The sequence below is a fragment of the Embiotoca jacksoni genome, unplaced genomic scaffold, assembly GCF_022577435.1.
Source record: "Embiotoca jacksoni isolate LCO1_2020_lvr unplaced genomic scaffold, fEmbJac1.0.p SCAF_80, whole genome shotgun sequence".
NCBI lineage: Eukaryota > Metazoa > Chordata > Actinopteri > Embiotocidae > Embiotoca > Embiotoca jacksoni.
Window position 1 is genome coordinate 871,880 of NW_027185437.1, and position 9,713 is coordinate 881,592.

The following is a 9,713-nucleotide window of genomic DNA, read 5'->3' on the forward strand; positions in this document are numbered from 1 at the left end:
ACTAAGCTGCAGCTCTAAGCTCTGAGTCCAGTGAACCTGCTGACTGACCTGGATCTGATTGGCGGGCAGCTTCCCCAACATCTCACACTCCGTGTCCCAGTACACACTGAAGTCCTGGATCTCCAGCTGCTTCTGTCGGAGCAGCTTCTGGACCTGCAGGGAGAAAAACATCTGTTAATGTGACATGTAAAGACTGCTGGAAGACCTGCATTACCACGGATTCAAAGTCCATTAATTACATCTGCTGCTCTGTGTTTACCTGTCTCTGTCTACCTGTACAGGTGTTCTGTGTTCACCTGTCTAGTTTTCAGGTGACGGTTTACTCACCGACTCCTTGGAGGGGTTCTGAGCAGACACGTTGTTGATGCACACCCCGAAGGAGAACGGCTTCACCGGGTCGGAGAAGTCGTCCTCAAACCGAAGGTGGACATCCTGAATCTTCAGCTGCACACAGAGGACAGAAGGTCAAAGTTCAGTGGTGGACATCAGCAGGGGACATCCACTGTCCTCAGACTTTACCACTGACAGTGTGTGTGTGTCTTTCTGTATTCACCCTTTCTTAGTAATAAATGTGTTGGTAGATTGACTGACTATATGTCAGCAGCTGATGTTTATGAACCAACACATCATAAACACAGTCGATGGTTCCGGTTCTGGTTCTCTGATGGAACACAGCAGGACTCACCTCAATGTTCTCTACAATCCTGGTGACCACGGAGGCGGTGGCCGAGTACCAGTACGACTCTCCTCTCTGGTCACACTCACTCTGAGGGAGAACACACACACACACACACACACACACACACACACACACACACACACACACACACACACACACACACATATATATATATTTATATTCATACTTGTATGCAGATACATGTTCCTATTCATGTACATACAGTACACTGTCAAACACCAGTATATTGACTTGCATGTCTCTGATTCACAGTGAACTCATCACTTGATAATAACAAATTTGCCTGCAGTATTTTCATGGACTTATTAAACCTGTTAATCTTCATATTCTATTGGAAAAACTGCATAAATATGTTTTTATGATGATGACTACGTACAAATGGCTAAAAAAATGATGTCACCAACAGAAGACAGCTTGTTTATATTGTGTCTCTTCCAACACAGCTACGTTACTCTGAGGGGTCCACAATGTAACCCCCCTTCTCCACTCGCCATCCCACTCTGTTGGAGGACAGACTGATGGGAGAGAGACTGACTGAGGACAGACTGATGGGGGGACAGACTGATGGGGGACAGACTATTGGGGGACAGACTGTTGGAGGACAGACTGTTGGGGGACAGTCTGTTGGAGGAAAGATTGTTGGGGGACAGACTGTTGATGTCCACCTACCTTGAACCTGTCCTGCAGAGCTTTGAGGAAACGCTGCTTGCGCTCCCTGTCCTCGTCCCTCTCCTTGTCCCCGTCGTAGTCCTGCAGCTGGGCAGGGCCTATGATGAGGTTGAGCTGGGACATGGAGATGACCCAGGGGTCACTGTGGGGTCGGTAGAACGGGATCTGAAGGGTGATCTTCCCGATGAAGCCTGAGGACAGAGACACCAGGTGGAGATGAAGCAGCAGTAAACTCTGAAGTTTCGTCCAGTGGAGACCAGACAACGTCTCTTTCAGGGAAGGTCTTGTTTATTTCAGCAGAACAACGTCCAACCACATTCTGCACGTATTCCAACAGCATGGTTCTCTAGTAGAAGAGTCCGCTGATAAACTGGCCTCCTGCAGTCCAGACCTGTCAATCATTGAAAACATCTGGAGCATCAGGACATGAACAATACAACAAAGGAGACCCTGAACTGTTGAGCAGCTGAAATCCTCTATCAGGCCAGAATGGGACCACATTTCACTTTCTAAACTCCAGAAACTGGTCTCCTCAGTTCCCCAACGTTTCCAGAGTGTTGTTAAAAGAAGAGTTGATGCAGCTCAGTGGTGAACATCATCCTGGAACAACTTATAGAGACGTGTTGCTGACATCAAATTCAAAATGAGTGGATATTTTTATAAAACAATAAAGTTTCTCAGTTTCAACATTTGATATGTTGTCTTTGGTCTATTTTATATTAAATATGAGTTTGAGATTTGAATTCTGTTTTTATTTACATTTTACACAACGTCACTACCTCTTTAGAAACGTGGTTGTAGAATGATTTCTCATCATCACACTGTCTCACTATTGGAAACTGTTTATGGATCCAGGACCTCTTGACCTTTGACCTGTGTGATTACATGAAGGGCCTGTCCCCCAGACTGTGGACACTCAGTCTGCTGTCTCTGTCTGAACAGACAGGAGGTCCAACACTCACTGCGGAGGTGCATTATGAGTAATCTACCAGTTGTTGGGAGTTTGACCCACACTAGGGTGTGTGTGTGTGTGTGTGTGTGTGTGTGTGTGTGTGTGTGTGTGTGTGTGTGTGTGTGTGTGTGTGTCTAGTACACTTTGTGAGGACATGAAGACAGAGACTGTCCATGATGACTGTCTTAACTGTAAGATCTGTCAGTGTCCAATCAGAATGAAGGAGCTCATTAGATGATGAAGAACGTGGAGTCTTCCTCCATTTCAAAGCAGCCCGAGTAATAAACATCAATAAACTTATAAACAAATACATATTACAGCTTTAAGCACAGAGCTGTAATATGTTGTAACAATAAACACTGACACACACTGTAATACACCTGTGACCTCTAGAGCAGTGGGTACAGTGTAACCCTCAGGGTTCCTCCTGTCTTCAAACAGCTCTGACTCATCACACTGACGGAGGAATGCTGCTCCTCCACCACAGACAGGAAGTACCTGCTCCACCTGCTTCTAGTGGGCGGAGTCAAGTCAGGAGGTGGAGCTAAAAATAACCTGACAATCGGTCCTGGTGTAGAAATGATCAGACACAGGTCTGTCTTCATGGAGCGTTTCACAGTAATACAGAGTTGAGAGGTGAGTTAAGATGTGATCTGATATGGAGGATGTTTCCTGGTGAACAGCTGCTCTCAGACTTGATTACATCTGCAACACCTGGAACACCTGCAACACCTGGAACACCTGCGACACCTGGAACACCTGCAATACCTGCAACACCTGGAACACCTGGAACACCTGGAACACCTGCGACACCAACACCTGGAACACCTGCAACACCTGGAACACCTGCAACACCTGCAACACCTGGAACACCTGGAACACCTGCAACACCTGGAACACCTGCGACACCTGGAACACCTGCAATACCTGCAACACCTGGAACACCTGGAACACCTGCGACACCTGGAACACCTGGAACACCTGCAACACCTGGAACACCTGCAACACCTGGAACACCTGCGACACCTGGAACACCTGGAACACCCGCGACACCTGGAACACCTGCAATACCTGCAACACCTGGAACACCCGCGACACCTGGAACACCTGCAACACCTGGAACACCTGCAACACCTGGAACACCCGCGACACCTGGAACACCTGCAACACCTGCGACACCTGGAACACCTGGAACACCCGCGACACCTGGAACACCTGCAACACCTGGAACACCTGGAACACCTGCAACACCTGGAACACCTGCGACATCTGGAACACCTGCAATACCTGCAACACCTGGAACACCTGCAACACCTGGAACACCTGCGACACCTGGAACACCTGGAACACCTGGAACACCTGGAACACCTGCGACACCTGGAACACCTGCAATACCTGCAACACCTGGAACACCTGCAACACCTGGAACACCTGGAACACCTGGAACACCTGCGACACCTGGAACACCTGCAACACCTGGAACACCTGGAACACCTGCAACACCTGGAACACCTGCAACACCTGCCACACCTTTGACATCTGAACAGTTGATGTTGTTATCTCCAACACACACTCACATGTTTAAAACACAGATGTGTAAGATCTCCACATCAACACGTATGATCTGATAATAAAATAAATTAAAACAACAAGCAGCGACATGCGGGCCCTCGCACGCTGCACGTCGGCGATCCGGCGGTTTGGGTCCACCGGCTCCCTGACGTGCAGCGCACGAGGGCCCGCATATCGCTGCTTGCTGTTTTAATTTTTGTCTCATTTCCTGTCTCCAGCAGGGGGCGCTACAACTATGAGTGAATATTACCACACAGGTGTTTTCAGGGTGTTGACTGCTATCAAAAATGTTTGAGGAAGATCGGAATATGTACATAAAAGTTACAGTCACTTGTAGTTTCATGGCGAGTCGCTCAAAATGGCCACCACAACACGGTCACATTGATCAACGAAAACAAATTCATGATGCCAAGAGAGTTTCGGTACATCTTGGTGTGATACACCTGTCCAACAAATTTGGTGCATTTAGGTGAAACTAGTTGCCAGGGCTGCAGTTTAGGGGGCGCTGGCGAGCCGTTTGGCCACGTCCACTCACAAAACACATATCAGATGTATCGGCTCACCACGCCAGATGTATGTGACACGTTTAGTGAGGTTTCAACCATCCTTGGACCTTAAACATCAACTTCCTGTGTCACGGCGAGACATCAAACTTTGCCACGGTGACGCCCATTGACAAAGTCGCATGAACTTCTCAATATATCATCAACCACATGTTTGACTTCATGGTTCATGTGATCAACCAGCTCAACAAAGCATGTGAAAGTATGAAAGATTTCATTTCCATTTGCCAGCAGGGGGTGCCATGACTAAGTGAATATTACCATACAGATGTCTTCAGGGCCATCTGGTGCTCAGGCCCTAACTAGATGTTACTGAAGATGTGACTGAACAGACTGATGTGAGACATGTAGTTCATCAGTCGCCAGGATGAGTCTGTCTGACTACAACATACTGCACAGTTCATCTCTTTGCTCTGTCCTCTAACTTCAGGTCCAATGAAACCACAGTAACACTCTTCATCATCATCATATTCACAGGAAGTCACCTGCCACCTTGGTTCCTCTGAGAACTGCAGCAGGAACTCACTGAGACATAAGAACCATGGTTCTGGCTGTTATGTCATCAGTAATTCATGTGCTCCATCACTGAGGTCCATCAGCATCAGAGGGAACACATGAACTGAAAGAACAACATGGACCAATCAGCAGAGAGAGAGTCAGACTCAACCAATCACTGTAGGAGGGGCTGGACCTTGAAGAGTTCTCTCTTGTCACACTGAGGTTTAAGTGTCTGTTAGCTCTGTAAAAAGTCAGTGATGTCATCAGTCAGTGTCTCACCTGCTTTGACTTCAAACGGTAGGTCGAACTCTCGGAGAGCATCCTTCCTCAGAGGGAGGTTCTCCAGCTCCACCGCACCTGAGAACAGAAGAGAGAAGAACTGGATGGTTGTGTAGTATAGTATAGTGTTGTGTAGTATAGTGTTGTGTAGTATAGTGTTGTGTAGAACAGTGAAGTGTTATGTAGTATAGTGTAGTGTTGTGTAGTATAGTGAAGTGTAGTATAGTGTTGTGTAGTACAGTGAAGTGTTATGTAGTATAGTGTAGTGTTGTGTAGTATGGTGAAGTGTAGTATAGTGTTGTGTAGTACAGTGAAGTGTTATGTAGTATAGTGTAGTGTTGTGTAGTATAGTGTCATGTAGTATAGTGAAGTGTTATGTAGCATAGTGTAGTGTTGTGTAGTACAGTGAAGTGTTATGTAGTATAGTGTAGTGTAGTGTAGTATAGTGAAGTGTAGTATAGTGAAGTGTAGTATAGTGTTGTGTAGTACAGCGAAGTGTTATGTAGTATAGTGTAGTGTTGTGTAGTATAGTGTCATGTAGTATAGTGAAGTGTTATGTAGCATAGTGTAGTGTTGTGTAGTATAGTGAAGTGTTGTGTAGTATAGTGTAGTGTCGTGTAGTACAGTGAAGTGTTATGTAGTGTTGTGTAGTATAGTGAAGTGTAGTATAGTGTTGTGTAGAATAGTGAAGTGTAGTATAGTGAAGTGTAGTATAGTGTTGTGCAGTGTAGTATTGTGTAGTGTTATGTAGTGTAGTGTAGTATTATGGAGTAGTGTAGTGTTGTGTAGTGTGGTGCAGTATAGTGTAGTGTTGTGTAGTATAGTGTTGTGTAGTATAATGTTGTGTAGTATAGTGTAGTGTTGTGTAGTATAGTGTTGTGTAGTATAATGTTGTGTAGTATAGTGTAGTGTTGTATAGTGTTGTGTAGTATAGTGTAGTGTTGTGTAGTATAATGTTGTGTAGTATAGTGTAGTGTTGTATAGTGTTGTGTAGTATTGTGTAGTGTTGTATAGTGTTGTGTAGTATAGTGTAGTGTTGTGTAGTGTAGTATAGTGTTGTGCAGTATAGTATAGTGTTGTGCAGTATAGTATATTGGTGTGTAGTATAGTGTAGTGTTATGTAGTGTAGTATTGTGTAGTATAGTGTTGTGTGGTATCGTGTAGTATTGTGTAGTGTTGTGTAGTATTGTGTAGTACATGTCACTGTGTCCGGACACATAGTGGAGGGGGCCATTAAAACCTCCCATATGCGTTGGCTCTACTCATTGATGAAGGTGAGCATAAAAACAGAGATGTGGGTCGGTACCTTTCAGGAGGGCGATGGAAAGCTGGTCTGTGTTCAGGTTGCTGACATATTTTCCCAGGTACGTGTTGAGGACCCAGGCAACGAGGCCCTCCAACATCCTGAAGGAGGAGGAAGACTACTGGTGACAATGAAGGTCAGCCCTCTTCACTGTCGGCCTCACAGGGAGGCGTTCACTGTCTGGAAGGATAGGACACACACTGTATATCACACACACTCTAATACACACAGGAGGGTTATAAAGGACATTAACTGATGAACTGACCAATGATCTGTTGTCAATCTCAGAAGAGGAGGAGGAGGAACAGGAGGAGTAGGAGGAGGAAAAACAGGAGGAGGAGGAGAAGGAGGAAGAGGAAGACAACCTTCATCTGACTAAATAAGTTCTAAATTGCAGCTTTTCCTGGTAGTAACTCTGGTTCTCTGTCACAGCCTCTAACTATGTGTAAAGATAATATTCAGACATAATTCTCTGTAAAATGACTGTATATATATAATTATATATTTATATAATTATATTTATATATATACACACTGTATATATGTAATTATATATATAATATACACACACACACACAGTATATAAAATGACCGTATATATATGTATATATATATATGTATATATATATATATATATATATATCTGTACATCTCCATCAGCTCCACGGAGGCGGCGGCAGACAACAGACTGAGGCCGGCCGGTGACGCCCCGCTGGCGGCGGATCTCGGGCTGTCGCTCCGCCGACCAGCAGAGTCCCGGTCCGGCTCCCTGTTAGCTGTTCGCAGAGCATCCTGAGCGGGCAGCAGCGGGAGGAAGTGACCCGCCAGGGAGTCCGACTCACCGCCGAGACGACAGCTGTGTTACGGCAGCAGCTCAGAGTCCATGTTGGCGGCCGGCCGTCAGCAGGTGCTCAGGACGGAAGTCCGGAGACAGTTAGTACCGGTCCTGCTCCCCGCGGACTGACAGCATGTGTTCCGACGGGAACAACCGAGCCGAGCCCACAGAGGGCGGAGGGGACCGACGGCGGACCTGTTGGACGGCGGGGACAGACGGGGACAGGCGGGACAAGGTTGTGAACCTGTTAGCTAGCCGCTCAGCTAACACGATAGCTCGGAACCGAACACAGCCAGCTGGCGTGGACCGGGCTCAGAGGCAGCACGAGCCGCCGGTGTGTTCACGGAGAGTTCGGCGGGTCCTTTCAGAATAAAGTGGAAGTGTTTAACAACACTTCAAAGTTATGTGTCTCCGCTTCGTAAATAAACACACTTCCGAATAACGTTCAACTTCCAACATACACTTCCGGTCACATGACAAAAACAAACCATTCCTCTCGTGCTACGTTCATGAACCCTAGGAAATAGTAACTTTACTTAGTCAACCGTACAATTTCCAGAGACTGTACAACTGCAGCCTCCAGTATTTTATTTCATGTCTGTCCACCTGTCCACATGTTCTGAGTGTCTCTCCTCCTTCATAAATAAACAAAAACAAACCAGAGATGTGTGAACAGAATGAGAAGAAGTCATTCTGCTAATCTGTGCATAAACAAATGAAATCCATCAGACAGAGAAGCTCTGAACATGAAACACTTTGTGATGGTGGATGAGGTGGACTCAGAGGAAGGACGGGTTACTGAGTTCAAAGAGGACATGATGGACATCATTCAGTCCACAGGTGGTGTCGCTGCTCTTCATCCATCAACATTTGATCAAGCATGAATCTATCATGTGACGTGTGTTCGGTGTTCCTCTCCGACCGTCTGTGATCAGCTGTTCATGTGTTCATCAGCTCGGTTACAACATGAATCTGTCCAGACCACACAGTGGACACCGTCCAACTACAGTCAGCTGGGAGGGACAGCAACCATGTCTGTCTCTGCTCCTGCTCCTCCTGCTGCTGCTCCTCCAGTTCATAGAAAGACATAGACTTAGAAAAACAGTAAGACAAACAAAGACATAAAAAGACAGAGAAAGACTTAGAAAAACAGAAAGAAAAAGAAAGACAAAGACAGAAAGACATCTTTGTTCATCTTTATTCATCTTTATTCATCTTCGTTCATCTTTATTCATCTTTGTTCATCTTTATTCATCTTTATCATCTTTATTCATCTTTGTTCATCTTTGTTCATCTTTATCATCTTTATTCATCTTTATCATCTTTGTTCATCTTTATTCATCTTTATTCATCTTCATTCATCTTTATTCATCTTTGTTCATCTTTATCATCTTTATTCATCTTTATAATCTTTATCATCTTTGTTCATCTTTATTCATCTTTATTCATCTTTATTCATCTTTATCATCTTTATTCATCTTTGTTCATCTTTATTCATCTTCGTTCATCTTTATTCATCTTTATTCATCTTTATCATCTTTGTTCATCTTTATTCATCTTTATTCATCTTTATCATCTTTGTTCATCTTTATTCATCTTTATTCATCTTTATCATCTTTGTTCATTTTTATTCATCTTTATTCATCTTTATCATCTTTGTTCATTTTTATTCATCTTTATTCATCTTTATTCATCTTTATCATCTTTATTCATCTTCATTCATCTTTATTCATCTTTATTCATCTTTATCATCTTTATTCATCTTTATTCATCTTTGTTCATCTTTATTCATCTTTATCATCTTTATTCATCTTTGTTCATCTTTATTCATCTTTATTCATCTTCATTCATCTTTATTCATCTTTGTTCATCTTTATCATCTTTATTCATCTTTATCATCTTTGTTCATCTTTATCATCTTTATTCATCTTTGTTCATCTTTGTTCATCTTTATCATCTTTATTCATCTTTATAATCTTTATCATCTTTGTTCATCTTTATTCATCTTTATTCATCTTTATCATCTTTATTCATCTTTGTTCATCTTTATTCATCTTCGTTCATCTTTATTCATCTTTATTCATCTTTATCATCTTTGTTCATCTTTATTCATCTTTATTCATCTTCGTTCATCTTTATTCATCTTTATTCATCTTTATCATCTTTGTTCATTTTTATTCATCTTTATTCATCTTTATTCATCTTTATCATCTTTATTCATCTTCATTCATCTTTATTCATCTTTATCATCTTTATTCATCTTTGTTCATCTTTATTCATCTTTATCATCTTTATTCATCTTTGTTCATCTTTGTTCATCTTTATCATCTTTATTCATCTTT

The 9,713-nt window shown here is 43.3% G+C and overlaps 1 protein-coding gene and 1 long non-coding RNA gene across 2 annotated transcripts in view; one reads left to right on the forward strand and one right to left on the reverse strand.

Annotated features, from left to right (window-relative positions):
• The window catches only part of vps13d (vacuolar protein sorting 13 homolog D), a 64,038-nt gene extending 56,214 nt beyond the window's left edge, over nucleotides 1-7,824 (reverse strand). The window contains 7 exon segments of the mRNA XM_069139272.1: nucleotides 49-153; nucleotides 328-444; nucleotides 686-766; nucleotides 1,370-1,560; nucleotides 5,234-5,311; nucleotides 6,540-6,716; nucleotides 7,379-7,824. Of these exon segments, the coding sequence (XP_068995373.1) occupies nucleotides 49-153; nucleotides 328-444; nucleotides 686-766; nucleotides 1,370-1,560; nucleotides 5,234-5,311; nucleotides 6,540-6,636 (669 nt within the window). The 5' untranslated portion in view covers nucleotides 6,637-6,716; nucleotides 7,379-7,824.
• On the forward strand, nucleotides 5,222-7,091 carry LOC138192091 (uncharacterized). Its single transcript, XR_011177772.1, has 3 exons — nucleotides 5,222-6,507; nucleotides 6,598-6,672; nucleotides 6,825-7,091. It is a non-coding gene; the product is annotated as an uncharacterized lncRNA (long non-coding RNA).
• Nucleotides 7,825-9,713: the final 1,889 nt, after the last annotated feature.